This window comes from Bos grunniens, chromosome 11, assembly GCF_055505025.1.
Source record: "Bos grunniens cultivar Pamir isolate PY7600 chromosome 11, Bosgru_T2T1.0, whole genome shotgun sequence".
Taxonomy (NCBI): Eukaryota; Metazoa; Chordata; class Mammalia; order Artiodactyla; family Bovidae; genus Bos; species Bos grunniens.
Window position 1 is genome coordinate 45,411,736 of NC_141175.1, and position 19,399 is coordinate 45,431,134.

The following is a 19,399-nucleotide window of genomic DNA, read 5'->3' on the forward strand; positions in this document are numbered from 1 at the left end:
AAATTATCATTCTAAAATTTTAGTCTTACCCTAAAATCATAAGGACCAATATTTACACAGATATTTGGATCAGTTCCGTTTAGTTACTCAGTCGTGTCCAACTCTTTGCGACCCCATGAACCGCAGCACGCCAGGCCTCCCTGTTCATCACCAACTCCCAGAGTTTACCCAAACTCATGTCCATTGAGTTGGTGATGCCATCCAACCATCTCATCCTCTGTTGTCCCCTTCTCCTCCCGCCTTCAATCTTTCCCAACATCAGGGTCTTTTCAAATGAGGCAGCTCTTCACATCAGGTGGCCAAAATATTGGAGTTTCATCTTCAACATCAGTCCTTCCAATGAACACCCAGGACTGATTTCCTTAAGGATGGACTGGTTGGATCTCCTTGCAGTCCAAGGGACTCTCAAGAGTCTTCTCCAATACCACAGTTCAAAAGCATCAATTCTTCGGCACTCAGGTTTCTTTATAGTCCAACTCTCACATCCATACATGACTACTGGAAAACCATAGCCTGGACTAGATGGACCATTGTTGGCAAAGTAATGTCTCTGCTTTTTAATATGCTGTCTAGGTTGGTCATAACTTTTCTTCCAAGGAGTAAACATCTTTTAATTCCATGGCTGCAGTCACCATCTGCAGTGATTTTGGAGCCCCAAAAAATAAGTCGGCCACTATTTCCACTGTTTCCCTATCTATTTGCCATGAAGTGAAGGGACCGGATGTCATGATCTTAGTTTTCTGAATGTTGAGCTTTAAGCCAACTTTTTCACTCTCCACTTTCACTTTCATCAAGAGGCTTTTGAGTTCCTCTTCACTTTCTGCCATAAGTGTAGTGTCATCTGCATATCTGAGGTTATTGATATTTCTCTCGGCAGTCTTGATTCCAGCTTGTGCTTCATCCAGCCCAGCGTTTCTCATGATGTACTCTGCATATAAGTTAAATAAGCAGGGTGACAATATACAGCCTTGACGTACTCCTTTTCCTATTTGGAACCAGTCTGTTGTTCCATGTCAAGTTCTAACTGTTGCTTCCTGACCTACATCCAGATTTCTCAAGAGGCAGGTCAGGTGGTCTGATGAACAATGGATGGAGGTTTGTGACATTGTACAGGAGATAGGAATCAAGACCATCCCCAATAAAAAGAAATGCAAAAAAGCAAAATGGCTGTTTGAGGAGGCCTTGCAAATAGCTGTGAAAAGAAGACAAGCAAAAAGCAAAGGAGAAAAGGAAAGATATACCCGTATGAATGCAGAGTTCCAAAGAATAGCAAGGAGAGATAAGAAAGCCTTCCTCAGCTATCAGTGCAAAGAAATAGAGGAAAACAATAGAATGGGAAAGACTAGGAATCTCTTCAAGAAAATTAGAGATAGCAAGGGAATATTTCATGCAAAGATGGGCTCGATAAAGGACAGAAATGGTATGGACCTAACAGAAGCAGAAGATATTAAGAAGAGGTGACAAGAATACACAGAAGAACTGTACAAAAGAGATCTTCACGACCCAGATAATCACGATGGTGTGATCACTCACCTAGAGCCAGACATCCTGGAATGTGAAGTCAAGTGGGCCTTAGGAAGCATCACTATGAACAAAGCTAGTGGAGATGATGGAATTCCAGTTGAGCTATTTCAGATCCTGAAAGACGATGCTGTGAAAGTGCTGCACTCAATATGCCAGCAAATTTGGAAAACTCAGCGCTGGCCACAGGACTGGAAAAGGGCAGTTTTCATTCCAATCCCAAAGAAAGGCAATGCCAAAGAATGCTGAAACTACCGCACAGTTGCTCTCATCTCACATACTAGTAAAGTAATGCTCAAAATTCTCCAAGTCAGGGTTCAACGATACGCGAACCATGAACCTCCAGATGTTCAAGCTGGTTTTAGAAAAGGCAGAGGAACCAGAGACCAAATTGCCAAGATTCGCTGGATCATTGAAAAAGCAAGAGAGTTCCAGAAAAACATTTATTTCTGATTTATTGACTGTGCCAAAACCTTTGACTGTGTGGATCACAATAACCTGTGGAAAATTCTGAAAGAGATATTTGCATAAAGAAGTAAAATTAAATTCTCTAGTAGATGAAATTGATAAAAGGCCAGTCACAACTTTGAAACCAATAACATTTTGAAAATGTTGAAATAGCTTTGTGTCAAAGTAGAGAAAGTGGAGAAAGGAATACCACTTCATTTTAAAAGCTATTGAAAAAATTTTAAATTAGATAATTATTCAAATTCATGTCTAATTTGCAGTCTGTCACATTGCAAAAAATTTCACATGATGGTGGAAGATACCCAATTTCTTTTGAGGCTTTATTTTGAAAATACCTTTAAAATTAGGATTTTAGTTATTTTATGTTTGATCATGTCAGATATTTAATTTGCAGATCAGACCAGTTATAAGTCATCAAAATTTCTTGATATATTCTGAAAACCTTCAGAATATATTACATTATATAGAGCACATCTTCCATAAAACTTCTCTGTAGTCACTCAATGGTGTAAGATTTAGGTGGGTTTCCCAGCAGATAGGCCTTCTACAAGGACTTTGCAGGCCTGCTTAACTGAATGAAATCTTCAATATGGGCTTCCTTGGTGGCTCAGCTGGTAAAGAATCAGCCTGCAATGCAGGAGACCATGGTGCGATTCCTGGGAGGTATAGGCTACCTACTCCAGTATTCTTGGGCTTCCCTGATGTCTCAGACGGTAAAGAATCTGTCTGCAATGTGGGAGACCTGGGTTCGATTCCTGGGTTGGGAAGATCCTCTGGAGAAGTGAACAGCTACCCACTCCAGTATTCTGACCTGGGGATTTCCATGGACAGAGGAGCCTGGCAGGCTACAGTCCATGGGGTCAGAAAGAGTCAGACACAACTGAGCGACTTTCACTTTATCTTAAATATAAAATTATTTTAATTGAATTATAAGTTCTTACTAAGAGTGTGTAATTGGAATATTTATTTAGAAAGCACTTTAAAAAAAATTGGCCCAAATTTAATTATGCAAGTGAATGATTGATTCATTTATTTTAGAAATGGTAATTGATCATCTGTTACATGAGAGACACCTGGCAGAATGCTGGGACTATAGCCATGAACAAAGCAGAGATGCTTCCTATTCTGTTTCTGCAATTTATTTGTCAGTAGGGATACAGAAATTACTAGGTAGTTATGATATGGTGCAGTACAGTATGATGATGAGTGTACAGATTACTATGGAGTTTAACCTTAGGGGAAAAACCTCCAGACATTTATGTTTACAGAAGTTTGGATTATAGATCTCTTTGAAAATGTATTTTAAGCTGTGGTCAGACCTTCTTTCCATAAAAGTATACCTGTACGTAATATTTTGCAATCAGTTTTGGGTGGTTTGTAGTCCTTTGGAGTCTACTTTGAATTTCTCAGCATGGGAACCCAGGGTGACAAAATGATTTTTCAGTTCAGTTCAGTTCAGTCGCTCGGTCGTGTCTGACTTTTTGCGACCCCATGAATCGCAGCACGCCAGGCCTCCCTGTCCATCACCAACTTCTGGAGTTTCCCCTTTACCTCTGAAATTTTAAATATTTCTCTTTTAAATGTGTGCATGGAATATGTTTTTAAAATTAATAATTTTGTCAGTATTTTAGCAAGATGGACTTCTGTAATAACAGAAGCTGTTTTTCACTTGTCACTACTATATAATTAAAATGTTGATGAATATTAGCAACTGATTCTACAAAGTAGAATGCTTCATCCTCTGAACAGAGAAATAGAAACAAAGATTAAATGCTTGCCTGCTGAACGCACATTCTGAAACTATTCTAATTTTTACTCCAAAGGTCATGCAGTTTATTTCATTTTCTTGACTCATAAGTTTATGCCCAATAATATTGATTAAAAGTATAGTTATCCAAAGCTATCTGGAAAATATTTAAGAACAGGGTTGAATATTTATTCCTAGTAGATTATGATTTATTGGAAGGCAAAGTGAAAATTTTATAATCTTGTAATCATCTTGAGCTGGAATGCAAGGAAGAGTTTACCTTTATTTTCAGGCTCACTTTTTTGGTTTGTATCTTAACTCAGAGGACAAAATATTCTTCATAAAAAAGGGCATATAATTTTTTAAAGACTTTCAAATATTCTAGTTGTCTACCTTTTGCTCATGTATCTTTCTAATATTTTTTAAGACCTGCTCTTTTATAAAGAGCATTTATTCTTCACATAAAATATATACGAAAATATATTTGATCCTTGACATATTGCAGGTTTCGTGTAGAAAAGATTTAGTTATGTTGAAATTCAGGGGTATAATGTTATTTGCTCTGTCTTATTGTAAAGGTTTATGTAGAACCTCTTCTCAGTTTTCACCATTGTTAGTTTTTTTTGTTACTACTTACTACCACCACCACTATAAAATCCAAGAACATTTTTTGAATACTTTGGTATTCTGTACAAGATACTATGCTAAGAATATTGTACGTATTGATATTATTTGATGCCACTCCCCACTCCAGAAAACCCCTCTGAGATAGTCTTGCCTCATTTTAATAGATAAGAACGATAAAGCATTGAAAATCTTAGATAACTTGTTGCAAGTTATACAAATAACTTGCTCCAAGTCATAGAGCACATTATAAAACAGTAGAGTCAAAATTCAGTCAAGATCTCATTGGGCCCAAGAATTATGTATACTTTTTAATATATTTCATTGAGGTTTTATAGGATCTCAAATAGATCACTCTGAACATCAGTGCTAATTTTCTAGTGCAAGAGGTGTTAAACTGTGGGCAATTTACAGATTTGCTAAGCGAGAAACCTACCATAGTAATAGATTTTAGGATAAAAATTAATGCAACTAGTTTTTCTAGTTGTTTGCCACCGCCTTTTTCTTTTTGAAAGAAAAGGTGGGAAACATTCAGAGTTAATTACAGGTTCCAGTTTACTGTAACAAGATTCTATTGATCAGAGAGGCCACCTTAGGATTCCACTTAAGGGATTTTTATTGTTGGAAGTATTAAAAGGTATTTAATATCTTGTTTGCTCCTGATATGGTCTTACATAATTTAGATTTTCAAAACATTGTAACATAAAAACATCCACATTGTATGCTCTGAGATGAAGTCAAAACAACAAATTTCCTGCTATTTGATGAAAATAGTATTACTGCTGGGTTTATTGATATGTAAGTTTTTCTGATAAAAGCAGCACAGAAGTCATTGTTGTGAACCCACAGCTTAGTAGAAGAGTTGAATTCATGTACAAATTGAGGCATATTAAAGTAGCAAGTATTAGAATTGCTCTGATTTATTTAGCTGGATATATGGACCTGTGTATGTTTTTAGAAAGGTATTTTTAGTTATTTGTCATTTCAGTATATTTCTTCCACCACTCTTAATTACTGCGTGTGATTATTAGGATGATGATGTTGCTTTTGTTGTTCAGTCGTGTCCAACTCTGTGATCTCATGGACTGCATCATGCCAGGCTCCTCTGTCTTCCACTGTGTCCTGGAGTTTGCTCAAATTCATGTCCATTAAGTTGGTGATGCTATCTAACCATCTCATCCTCTGCTGCCCACTTCTTCTCATACTTTTAAAATGAACTGTTAACGGATCTGTCTTTAAATATTTTAGGTAAGGTTAATAATGTTCAGTACAATTGCATCTATTGATAAAGTAGTCAAAAATATTGTAAACACAGAGCAAGGACGAAAAGGTGAATCTTATAAAACCTTATAATTCTAAAAGTTTTGTTTAAGGATTCACTTAAATCTATTAACATATGTTATCTTATACCTGTGAGTACATAATAAATATTATTTGATACTAGTATTGAAATTCATATCTGTTCTTTATTTATCAGACTTTAAAATTAAGAGGCATAGAAATGAAAGTACTTAGTAAATAACTAAAATATAGTAGTATCTGAGGTTGAATAGAACTTCACATTTAAATTATTATGCTGAATATCACTAGATGCAGTCCTCTGGACTTCCTACCATAATTATTTGTTGGGATTTGCTGAGGACTGCTTATACCTGAAGGTAACACATACTTGAGTGGTAACCTCTAGTCTACATTCAAAAGGAATTTATGATCTTTATAAAAATTGATAACCAAGCATTGTTAAAGTTCTGTGTGGATTTATATCCTACCCTATTACTACTTTTTAAAAAGCTTGTTGAAAACTGAAACATACACAAAAATAGAGGAAATTATATGAAGAGTTGTATGAAGCTGGGTAAACTGCATATCACCTGCGAATTATCAGCTCATGGCCAACTTTGTTTTCTCCGTATTCCTCCCCGATTCTTGGATTATTTTGAAACAAATCCAAAATATCATTTCATTTCATCCATAAGTATTCCATTATATATCTTTGAAAGATAGGATCTTTAAAAACATAATTCTAATATCATTTATAGTTTCAAATAGTTAGTCAGTGTTCAAATTTTCCTACTTCTCAAAATTCTTTTCATAGTGTATTTGTTGAAATAGGTCCAAAATATAACTATATATTACAATTGATTGATATATTTCAAGTGTCTTTTGATATTGTTCTCCATTCTTCTCATTTTTCCCCTTTCAAAATATTTATTGAAGAAATTATCTTTGTAGTGCTTCTCACAGTCTGGATTTTGCCAACTTCATCCACATGTTTATTAGCAGGTTTCCTTTTGCCTATACTTTCTATAAGCTTATAGTTAGATTTAAAGGCTTGATCAAGTTTAAGTTTTTCTTAGAAATCATATATCTGGTTGTCTCTTTTTATGATATTAGCAGCCATTTGATGATCATTGCCTAGATTTATCATCTCATTGTGGGTTGCAAATCATGATATTCTAATTCTAAACTTCCTTATTCATTTATTAATGGAATATTTCTGTAAAGCCATATTTCTCCATAACAGTTATTTGTTAATTCTGAAGGACAATTCTTACAAGGATAGGCAAGATAAATTCTAGGTTCTTTTCCTTTATCTGGCAGTTTTTGAAATAATGAATTGAAAATCTCAGTTCAGTTCAGTTCAGTTGCTCAGTCGTGTCTGACTCTTTGCGACCCCATGAATTGCAGCACGCCAGGCCTCCCTGTCCATCACCAACTCCCAGAGTTCACTCAGACCCATGTCCATAGAGTCGGTGATGCCATCCAGCCATCTCATCCTCTGTCATCCCCTTCTCCTCCTGCCCCCAATCCCTCCCAGCATCAGAGTCTTTTCCAATGAGTCAACTCTTCGCATCAGGTGGCCAAAGTGCTGGAGTTACAGCTTTAGCATCATTCCTTCCAAAGAACACCCAGGGCTGATCTTCTTTAGAATGGACTGGTTGGATCTCCTTGCACCCGAAAGGACTCTCAAGAGTCTTCTCCAACACCACAGTTCAAAAGCATCAATTCTTCGGTGCTCATCCTTCTTCACAGTCCAACTCTCACATCCATACATGACCACAGGAAAAACCATAGCCTTGACTAGACGGACCTTTGTTGGCAAAGTAATGTCTCTGCTTTTCAATATACTATCTAGGTTGGTCATAACTTTCCTTCCAAGGAGTAAGTGTCTTTTAATTTCATGGCTGCAGTCACCATCTACAGTGATTTTGGAGCCCCCCAAAATCAAGTCTGACACTGTTTCCACTGTTTCCCCATCTATTTCCCATGTAGTGATGGGACCGGATGCCATGATCTTAGTTTTCTGAATGTTGAGCTTTAAGCCAACTTTTTCACTCTCCACTTTCACTTTCATCAAGAGGCTCTTTAGTTCCTCTTCACTTTCTGCCATAAGGGTGGTGTCATCTGCATATCTGAGGTTATTGATATTTCTCCTGACAATCTTGATTCCGGCTTGTGCTTCTAGCCCAGCGTTTCTCATGATGTACTCTGCATATAAGTTAAATAAGCAGGGTGACAATATACAGCCTTGATGTACTCCTTTTCCTATTTGGAACTAGTCTGTTGTTCCATGTTCAGTTTTAACTGTTGCTTCCTGACCTGCATACGGATTTCTCAAGAGGCAGGTCAGGTGGTCTGGTATTCCCATCTCTTTCAGAATTTTCCACAGTTTATTGTGATCCACACAGTCAAAGGCTTTGGCATAGTCAATAAAGCAGAAATAGATGTTTTTCTGGACCTCTTGCTTTTTCCATGATCCAGCCTAGCATCTTCCAAATGTTTTATAAGCACATGGTTTTATAAATGTTTGAAGTATCAATGTTTTTTTGTCTTTTTTTTAAACTTTGTTTATTGGCTGTGCTGAGTCTTTGTTACTGAGTGAGTTTTCTCTAGTTGTGAGTGGGGACTACTTTTCGTTGTGGTATGTGAGCTGCTCATTGCTATGGCTTCTCTTTTGAAGCACAGGATCTAGGACTCATGGGCTTCTGTAGCTGTTGCTTCCGGGCTCTAGAGCAGGCTCATGTTTGTTGCTTATGGGCTTAGTTCCTCTGTGGCATGTGGGATCCTCCTGGATCAGGGATTAAACCCATGTCTCCTGCACTGGCAAGAGGGTTCTTTATCATTGAGACACCAAGGAAGCCCCAAGTTTTTTCCTTTAAAAAATTTTCACTGGTATTCATTTTGTTCTTATATAGGAACCTCCTCAAATCCTTTTGATTCTTTGAGTAGTTGTTGATGGTTTTCTTACTTCATGTTATGACGGGATATTCATGTTACACTTTTATGTTCCAGATTTGCAAACTGCCATTTCTCTAAGGAGTCCTAGTTTTTTTTAGTAGGAAATGGTACTTAGAAATTATAGTCTAGGTGTTCCTTGTAGCAAGGTGTTCCTTGCTACACCTCTGATCAAAGGCTGATTGGTCATGATCGCCAAGCCTTTTTAGTGGGTAGAGCTAGAAAATAAAGTTTCCTTTTTAAAGAAAAAATATGAGTTTGTTCTAGGAATGTTCCAGGATGGTTCCACTGTGTACTGATAAATTTAGGACTGTAGAGTTTTTGTTTCTTCAAGTTTGCATATATATTTACCTTTCCAGCAGGCTAAAAACTGTGCTTCCTAATGACACCAACATAATTACTCATTTCTTTTATCCAGCAATATACATAGAATCGGAGAAGGCAGTGGCAACCCACTCCAGTACTCTTGCCTGGAAAATCCCATGGACGGAGGGGCTTGGTGGGCTACAGTCCATGGGGTCGCTAGGAGTCAAACACGACTGAGCGACTTCACTTTCACTTTTCACTTTCATGCACTGGAGAAGGAAATGGCAACCCACTCCAGTGTTCTTGCCTGGAGAATCCCAGGGATGGGGGAGCCTGGTGGGCTGCCGTCTATGGGGTCGTACAGAGTAGGACACGACTGAAGCAACTTAGCAGCAGCAGCAGCATACATAGAATTGGGCTTCCCAGGTGATGCTAGTGGTAAAGAACCTGCCTGGCACTGTAGGAGATGTAAGAGACGCAGGTTTGATCCCTGAATTGGGAAGATCCCTTGGAGGAGGGCATGGCAACCAAGTCCAGTATTCTTGCCTGGAGAATCCTATGAACAGAGGAGCCTGGAGGGCTACGGTCCGTAGGGTTGCAGAGTTGGACACGACTGAAGTGACTTAGCACACACATACACAGAGTGCTCTCAGAACTAACAATAGTACTACTACAAACACATAGGATTTCTTTTTGTTTTTCTTAAGGTATATCCCTTATGGGATGAATGGATAAATTCCTATTTTAAAGTCACTTGAAATAATTTCCTCTTTTGTAGATTTGCCTCTAGTTTAATACATAGTTAAGCTCATTTATTTGATTTGCTTTTGATATTTAAGGGTTGCTGTTTTTAGGTGTAACATTGTTTTACAACTATGTTAAGTGGTTACATGGTTCCAAAGTCAAATCTATGAAAGAGAAGGTAATTTGGAGAAATTTTACTTCTGTCTTGGTCTCCTTCCTCTCTATCTACTCCTGTTAGTCATCATTTTAAAAAGTTTTAGTCTATATTTATCCATCTATCTGTCCTTCGTCTTAGATAAGCAATTGCATACTGTACATAGTTTTCTCCACCTTACTGTTTTTACCTTACATATACCCTGTAGATCATGCTATAGTACACATTCTCAATGGAGAATATCACCTCAGGGAGGGGAAATTGGTTCTTGAAGGGTAAAAAAAAGGTCTTGAATTTTACAATGGTTTGTTGTGCTCCAAAGGCCACGGTACCTAAACGGATATACAGTATATCTGTGATATTAAAATTTCATGGGGGATGATGAGGAATAAAAATGTCTAAAAGGATGTTTTGGGGAGGCAGTAATGACAAAAAGGTTGAGAAACTGCTCTGTAGCAGTATATAGTATATTCAGTTCAGTTCAGTTGCTCAGTCGTGTCCGACTCTTTGCGATCCCATGAATTGATATTAATTGCAGGTTAATAGGGCCTTGCAGATTATATTTTGCAGATACATAGGGTCTGTTATGCCACTGTCTATAAGTGACTTAGCAGCAGCAGCAACAGCATGATACAACTAGCCTTCTGTTCGTCAGCATTTAGGTTGTTGCCATTCCTTTGCCATTATCAACAGTGCTGCAATGAATGTGCATTCTTTTGTATTTTTACCTATATACTTTTGAGACAGATTCTGAAAGTGAGATTCCTAGGTCAAAGGCTAATTGCCTCTATAATTTTGCAGGACACTGTCAAATTCCTTTTATGGTAGTATTGTAGTTTATAATAGTGGATATGGTCTAAATTAGTTCATTATGACATGTCACCATTTATGAGAACCTTATTAGACTTCTAATTAGCTGTAAGAAATATAATTTTCATATTACAAAATGCAGATTTATATTATTTCACTCATACTTTTTCAAATTATCACTATACTACTACCATATGTTGTTCATAAACGAAAAGCAATGGATCTGTCTAAAAGGCCACATGCTTTAGACTAATTTTTTTAAATGTGCTGTATCTATCTGGTCATAGTCAGGACAGTTGCTGACATTGAGTTTGTTTTTCAAGTAAATGTAGCATAAGATTTTAAAATGTTTTTTATTTAATTATAAATGTTTAAATTTAAGAGAAATTTCACTTAAGTTTTGAAATGCTTTGTACCAATTAGATTACCTGGTTTTCTTCAACCCATTGTTTTCATGAAACTATTCGATTGTATGGCAAAAATCCCTTTGGATATTAAGATATTCATCCTTAGTTCCCTTAAGAGCAGGGATTAACTACATGGAACCCTTCTTGTCATTTGGACCATACGTGTTTTTTCCAGGGAAAAGGTTCCACATTTTTTTAGTAATACTTCCCCTTATCACCCCCACAATTTGGCTCAAGTTAGAGTCCCTCTCACTTTAACCCTAACTAGCATCTGCAAATATTAAAGAGATAGGTTAAAAAGGAACATTATATTTTATGAGAAAAAGTTCCAGGGATAGATTGTAGCTCAGTATTTTTATTTTTTCATTCTTATATTCTGATGACTTTCAGTTTAATGGCCTGAGGGATGTTGCACAGTAACTCAAACTGATTGTGACAGAGATTAATTGAATCAGTCTGTCCCTATAGTTCTTCAGATATTTATGTATACCCAGAACAGGGCCTGCTACACAGTATGTGCTTATATTTATTGCATAAATAAATGACTGAGGAGCTACTGACATTTATATTCAGTAAGTGGTTAATGAGGAAAGGATTTTAGAATATATGATTACTTCGTCTGTGCAAAAAGGACTAAAAAAACAGTCATGAAGTTTTATAGAACCAGGTTTCCTATAGCATATTTAACTGTTTGGAGGTTAAAGATATAAAAGGAAAAATAGAATTTGGGAGACAATGTGAAACTGTCACAGTTATTTTTGTTAAGTTAAAAGACTTCATTTTATTAAAATGTCACCTTGTTGCACAAGTACTATCAGCTAGAAAACTTTTGCTGCCTAGTTGATCCCTTGATTTTGGAGTAAATATGGGTTTTTAGTAAATATAGGTAACATGTCCCTCTTCCTTTGTAGGCATTTGGGATCACAGCTTTGTGAATTAGAAAAACTGATAGATAAAATGATGATTGCAGAATTTTCTACTTATTCTCACAGTGACTTAAATAGACCATTGGAAGATGACTGTCACATTTTAGAAGAGGTATGTCCTTTGAACTCTAGAATGAAATTGATCTCATTGCTTAGTGTTATTTCCTAACGCCTTAGTATAGAACATTCTTCTTAGGTTATAGTGGGCAAAATTATCTTCAGTATCAGTCTGTGTGAGACCTATGAAATCTTTGACTATGTGACTTTAGAAAGCACTATACTTGTTTATTAACCTTTGAAATTAGAGAATAAATAATTTTATAGCTTAATTAAAAATGGAAATTAAAGTCTTTATATAGCTTATAACCCAAGTTCCAAATGTAGATATAGGATGATTAACTTATATCCTTGTGTATGCATGTAGTGGAGTGTGTCTTATATAAAAAGTGATCGTTATTGTATGGTATTTTACCTGTCATTCACATTCACTGAGCACCTGTTATGAACATATTTTATGCATGTGCATGCACAAATGCATCATATTTGGTAATTTATTTGGTAACTTCTTAATGCTGATTATTGCCAAGAACTATTAATAGTAAAGAATCCAAAAAGCCCTGATAGCAGCCTAATCAGTTAAAGAGATTTTTGTGTTAGCAGTTAATTCTCCACAAATAATCCAGGTCATCATTCCAGTGTTGTAGACCACTAATTTAAAAGCACAGGGCTTATAGAGTATTTATTAGTCATCAGGGTTTGAGAAGAATACTTTCTAGCTTCTTATTGAAACTAGACTAAAATATATTGTTCTGCCCCCAAACCAGCTTCATTTGATCCACTGTAGTAGGATGGGATTTGACTGTTTTAGAATAATGACTGCAAAAATCTGATGACAAGATTGCTTTGGAAAAGGGTTTTTAAGGCTTCTAGAAAATACCATATGCAATATAGAAATTTCAGGGTTAAACAATTGATTATTTCTACTTCTAAGTGAGATTATTTTGTACTTAAATTGTGACATTGTATACCCTTTTGTTTTACTAGGAAAGACTAATCTCTCTTGTATTTGGACTTTTAAAACAAAGAAAACTTAATTTTTTAGAAATATATAGTGAAGAAATGATTATTACAGCAAAGAATATCATTAAACAGGTAATTGTACTTTTTTATTTTATAAATTTTGGTCTAGAACCTTTTGTGAAGTTTATTTTTACATGATCTTGTAATATATGCAGTATCATAATATTTTCTCATTTATTAAAAAAATTTAAATATAGAAAACCAGAACAAAGAAAAATATAGCCCAGCTAGTCAAAAAGATTATCATTTGACTATTTAAAAGTGTAAGTAGTTACTGGTGTTTTTCATTGGTGCTGTCGTACTATATATATAATTTTGAATTGTACAAATATTTCAGTTTGAATCATAACATAAACATTTCCTCATAAGCCTTCAGAAAGATCACTTTTAAAGGTTATATAAAATTCCATCAACATCCTGTTACTTAAACCTGTTTAACCTTTCCTCTGTGTTAAATATTTAGGTCATTTTCTGTTTGGTAGTATAAAGATCACTGTGACAAACAACTTTGGTATAAAGTTTTGTTTGTTTAGTTTTTTCATATTTAAGACTGTTGTCTTAATAACTGATTCCTGAAGTAGAATTGTTGGTCAGAGAGTGAAAAGTATTCTTAAATTGTTTGATGCATGGAGTTGAATTGTTTTTATTTTTTTTTACTAAAAAAAGATTTTACCAGTAGTGTATACTTACACCTGGAGAAGGAAATGGCAACCCACTCCAGTGTTCTTGCCTGGAGAATCCCAGGGACAGGGGAGCCTGGTGGGCTGCCATCTATGGGGTGGCACAGAGTCGGACACGACTGAAGTGACTTAGCAGTAGCAGCAGCATACTTACACCAGCATTTCTTCTTATCCTGAGCTCTAAGAAATTATCATGTAAACTAAAATCTATTGTTTTTTTTAGTATTCTTTGATATTTGTTTTGACTTTCCAAATAAATCTAATTCACTGAACTTTAGTTTTTCTGTATTTGAAAAATAACAATTTTGAATGTATTTGTTAGGCTTAACTGATCATCATCGTTAGGTTAAATGTACATTTTTTAGTTTTTAATGTTTAAATAAAACAAGCAAGAACTAAATATACACATATCTTATGACTAGCAATTCTATTTCTAGGTAATTTACCCATCAGAAATTTGTACATAGACCACCAAAACAGCACAAGCATTTCATGGCAGCATATTTGTAATAAAAAAACAAAACAAAACTGGAAAAACCCAAATTTTTCATCAGTAGGAAAGGTAAATAAAATTATAGCATATTTGCATCACTGAATTCTATAACAGCAATGAGAATGAATAATTACATGGAACAAACAACATGGATGTTCACATATATACTGTGGAGCCAAGGAAGCCAGACACAGAAGAGTACACACTGTATGATTCCACTGACCTAAAAATTCAAACATGGGCAAAATTAGTCTATAATGTTGGGAATTAGGATAGTAATGTCTTTGGGGAGGAAGTAGTGACCAGGAGGGGAATAAGAGAGGGGGTGACTGGTAATGTTCAATTTCATAATCTGAGTTCTGTTTAAATAGGTGTACTCTACTTGTAAAATAAATATTGAGCTATAAATATAATTTGTTCAGTTTTCTGTATGTATATTTTAAACAGTTTTTAAAAACTGCTGTGCTTTAATTGCTGGACTTCTAAGTCTGAGCATTTATTTTTTTAAAACTTTAAACTTTTGCATGCATTATGAGGAAGTGTGACCTCCAAAGTGAATTTCTTTTAGAATTTTAGTATGAGGCTTAAACCATGTTCCCAAGAATTATAGTTCTATGGGGATTTTTTGTGTGCATGTATTGTGTGTTTGTTTATGTGTGTAACTTTGAACAGTTTTAACAGTAGGAAATTTTGATTAGTACAGTTTAAGCATTATCTGGAATAATTATTTAATAGGGTAAGGGTACTGCTGCAATTTGTAAGAGACAAAAGAGAGGTTTGGTAAAATGATTATCATAGTCATTGAAGCCCTTTTTAATAAACAATGAACATGTAGTACTAAAGATGTTAATCCAATTTTTTTCCTTAAATTTTGCAGTGTGTGATTAATAAAGTTTCACAAATAGAAGATATAGACACAGATGTTGTTTTGAAGTAAGTATAAATATTAAGTTGGGGTTACCAGTCAGGGAAAAGATAACACATTAGAATAAGGAGGATTTAGTTAAGGAATTATTTGCTAAAGTATGGGCAGAGTATAGGAAAATCACGAGTGATAGTGCAGTGCCTTTAAGGGACAAAGAGAGCGTTAATAGAATTCAGAAGGAGGAAACAATGTAAGTAGTTAGAATAATTTTGTAGTAATTGAATTGATGTTCAGTGGAGGGGGCCAGTCATTCTGTGGTAACCACTCCGGGCAGAGACGGAACTATCAGCACCTTTCCTCCTTTCAGTCTTTTGCAAGGGCTCCTTAATGGCCAAGCCCACAGGTCAGCCTCCCAGGGCTGAGAGAGGGTGGAGATGTACATAGAGATGGAGGATGGAAATTGAAGAAGAGTAGCAGTGCTAAATTTGTTTAGCCATATAATTAAAACACAGTTAACTTTGAGAAGTTTGAATGCATGACTTAGAATTGCCCATGTCTGTAATTTTTTGTTTTCCCTTGAAATTTCTGTTCTTCTACTTGAGAAAAATAGTGATAAGTATTTTATGACTATGAATTTCTTGTTCATATACATATATAAGTTTTATTAACTGGTCTAAGATATGAATAGTAATATGGACAACTGTAAAACTTCTCTGGGCCAAGTTCATAGAATGAGAATTGTGGAGTTCTAATTTGCACACTTAACCTAGTGAAAGCTCAGGTTCAGAATTAGTTGAAGCAGTCCTAATAAAGCAAGGATCACTAGTAGTTGGAAAAATTAAGTTATTGGATCATTGCTAAAGGTCCTACATACATGGACAGTCAGTTTTTAATTTTTTTCTTCCGTATGGAATTTTCTTAACTTAGAGAACATCCTATATCTCAAAAATATAGGAGTACCTTTTGAGAATAAAGTCCTAAGTGTAGCATCATTAATTAAAAATTTAGAGTAATAAGTCATTATAGTGTTCTGAAATATCTTTATGGAATTCTGTTTTTTATTTTAAGAATTGATTGATGTCAGCTATAAAAATACTGGCTATACTTTTATGTATTATACTAATATAATATTTAGTGTGTGTATATATATATATAAAACATTCTAAATATAAATATTGGCTAATACATAGCATTTTTTTATTCATTGTACATTGTCCTGAGTACTTATTGACTCAGTTAATACTCACATCTACCATATATGGTAGCTTCTATCACTTTTTCCATATTGGCTTCCCTGGTGGCTCAGTGGTAAAGAATCTGCCTGTAATGCAGGAGACGTGAGTTCAATCCCTGGGTTGGGAAGATCCCCTGGAGAAGGAAATGGCAACCCACTCCAGTATTCTTGCTTGGAGAATCCCCATGGACAGAGGAGCCTGGCAGGCTATCGTTCATGGGGTTGGAAAAGAGTTGGACACGACTGAGAGACTTTCACTCACTAAGTCACTTGGCCAGAGTCACACAACTAGTTAAGTGGCAGGGCTGGATCTTGAACCAAGGCACCGTGGCTCAAGAGCCCATACTCTTAGCCACTATGCCATGTTACCCTTCATATATAGAAAAGTACTTTTAGTTTGTGTTTAGAAAAATAGGTTATTAAGCTTTTTAGGGGAGCTGTTTTGTTTCTCATTTTTATTCCAGCATATATCTTTTCCACATTTAACCTAAATTAGTTTATTTCTCTATCCCTTTACGTCAAATGATCACAAAGCATGTTCGCATGGAATTAATACATGATAAAGATGTCTTAGAGATGTTTAAACAAGGAGTTGTTTAGTAATTGACTTCTTCGTCTCTATTGTATAATTCTAGATTAAATTGCATTTTATTATTTTGTTACTAGATAGTATTCAGTGTAGTTTCCTCCAGCTTGTAGATAACATCATGTAGATAATGGCCCCAAGACAGTCGTTATTTTTGTTTGAATTTTTTTTCTAGGCTTGCAGATCAGATGAGAATGTTGAATTTTCCTCAGTGGTTTGATTTACTAACGGATATTTTCTCCAAGTTTACAATTTTCCTACAGAGAGTTAAGGTAAGCTTATGTGATTTATCAGTTTGTCCAGAATATCCCTAAAATTGTCGGCTTTCTAGACACAAAAATTTGAATAAAACAAATTTTTTATTTTTGCAATTTTTCTAAAGGAGCTTTGTTTTAAATAAGATTTGAAGTGCTTCAGAGTATTTTGGTAACTTTTTTTTATAATTCTGGATGATTTATTTCATTTTAAAAAGAAATATGCTTACTTGGCATTAAATATTATACAGTAATATTTCCTTTTGTGATTTTGTGATGCTTGAATCTATCTAGATTATCTATAGTTAAAATATTGTGAAACACTCAAAAATCTATCCCATAACACTTAATTTTTCTAGGAATTTAATATTAATATTATGTTGATACCATAATATTTTTAACATACGGTTCATATTTACGTTACTCTACTAATGTTCTTTATTGTAGGTTTTTACTTCATTTTTAAACCTGGGATCCAATCATGTATCATGCATTACATTTAATTACTTTGTGGTCAAGCCAGTTAATTTTAATCCAATCGTTATAAGGAAAAGAATACATGTCACACAGCATTTTTCAGAAGAAAAGATGTCATAGACTCTAATATGTGTTTGTTGGGATTACCAACATGTCATAACTGTTTTAATAAGACAGTCCTTAGGAATTACTGAGTATAAGAGGCTGTTAGTGAAATGTGATATTCTTTGAATTATCAGGTGTCAATATTGCTTTTATGTTCTAGTCAAGATCCCTGGCACCTCCTGAGTTTCATATTAAAAATGATCTGGGGGACTTAGGTATTTATCTATAATATGATTTTCTTATTAAAATTGGGATGATGCTCTACATCACATATATAAGCTTTCTGGTTGAAACGGGAAAAGTTTTTATAAAATGTGATTCATTGCATTTAATTTAGACTCCTACCAAAATGTTGATCTTATCTGTTGATAGTGATAGATATCAAACCTGTATCTGTGAATTGTACAGTATAAGGCCATGTTTTCACTTTTTCTTATATTCCCACCATGACTTCATCACACACTTCTGGATATATAGAACCATTGCATTTAATTTAGACTCCTACCAAAATGTTGATCTTATCTATTGATAGTGATAGATATCAAACCTGTATCTGTGAATTGTACAGTATAAGGCCATGTTTTCACTTTTTCTTATATTCCCACCATGACTTCATCACACACTTCTGGATATATAGAACTCCTACATTGTATAGTTGGAGTTGGCCAACTTTTTGCCAGTAATTTTTAAAATAGCCGTCTTACTTTTAGATTCAATATCAGTTAAACTAAGCCAAATTACTATTTGATGTATGTGCTGTATGAAAACAGTGATTTGTCCTAATTGTAGCTTCTCATTTTCACATTTAGGCCACTTAAACTAATATTATTGTAAAACATCTTTGAAGATGATGTTTGATTTTTAAATACAGTAGTTTTTCTTTGGAAAAGTTTATGATTCATTCTAGGGCATGATTTCACTGAAACATAATATTAGAAACTTCATTTTTAATGAAGATTTTTAAATAACTACAAATTGGAAAGAACTCTGATGTCTAACATAGAAATGGTAAAATTAGTTATGCCTAGTTGGCAACCCACTCCAGTGTTCTTGCTTGGAGAATCCCAGGGGACGGGGAAGCCTGGCGGGCTGTCATCTATGGGGTCGCACAGAGTCGGACACGACTGAAGCAACTTAGCAGTAGCGGTAGCAGTATACTCACTAGTACAGAATGTCATGCAGGCAAGGATTTTTAATGATTGAAGAAAATGCATACATTATAACATTAAGTGAAGAAACAAGACAGAGACCTATTTATGTAGTATGTTCTTAGCTGTGTTAAAAATGTTTTTTTATTTTTTTTACCTCTTCATCTGCATAGACCAGAGACAGCTTGTCTTTTTGTGGTTATCTTTAGATGGTAGAATTATGTGTAATTTAAACTTGTTATTCATTCTTTTCTCTTTTCCCTAAGTTTTCTACAGGGAGTCATTACATTTTTGTAACTGAAGTATAGTTGACTTACAGTGTTGTATTGGTTTCTGGTATACAGAAAAGTGATTCAGTTATTCAGTTACATGTATTCATTTTATAGTCTTTTCCATTATAGCTTATTACAGGATGTTGAATATAGTTCCCTGTGCTGTACAGTAGGACCATTGTTTACCTGTTTTATATAGTTTGTATCTGCTAATCCCAAACTCCTAATTTATCTATACCCTGCCCTGCTCTTTCCCCTTTGG

At 35.0% G+C, this 19,399-nt stretch overlaps 1 protein-coding gene across 6 annotated transcripts in view; it reads left to right on the plus strand.

Moving 5' to 3' along the window:
• VPS54 (VPS54 subunit of GARP complex) overlaps window positions 1-19,399 on the plus strand; it is a 102,643-nt gene that overhangs the window by 40,733 nt on the left and 42,511 nt on the right. For all 6 annotated transcript variants that reach the window (XR_015136723.1, XR_015136724.1, XM_086326349.1 and 3 more), the window contains 4 exons: window positions 11,929-12,055; window positions 12,988-13,095; window positions 15,074-15,129; window positions 17,057-17,153. Coding sequence is in view for 4 of the 6 variants with exons in the window: in XM_086326349.1 (XP_086182475.1) it covers window positions 11,929-12,055; window positions 12,988-13,095; window positions 15,074-15,129; window positions 17,057-17,153 (388 nt within the window). In the remaining 2 variants the exon portion in view is untranslated. The remainder of the gene's footprint in view (window positions 1-11,928; window positions 12,056-12,987; window positions 13,096-15,073; window positions 15,130-17,056; window positions 17,154-19,399) is intronic.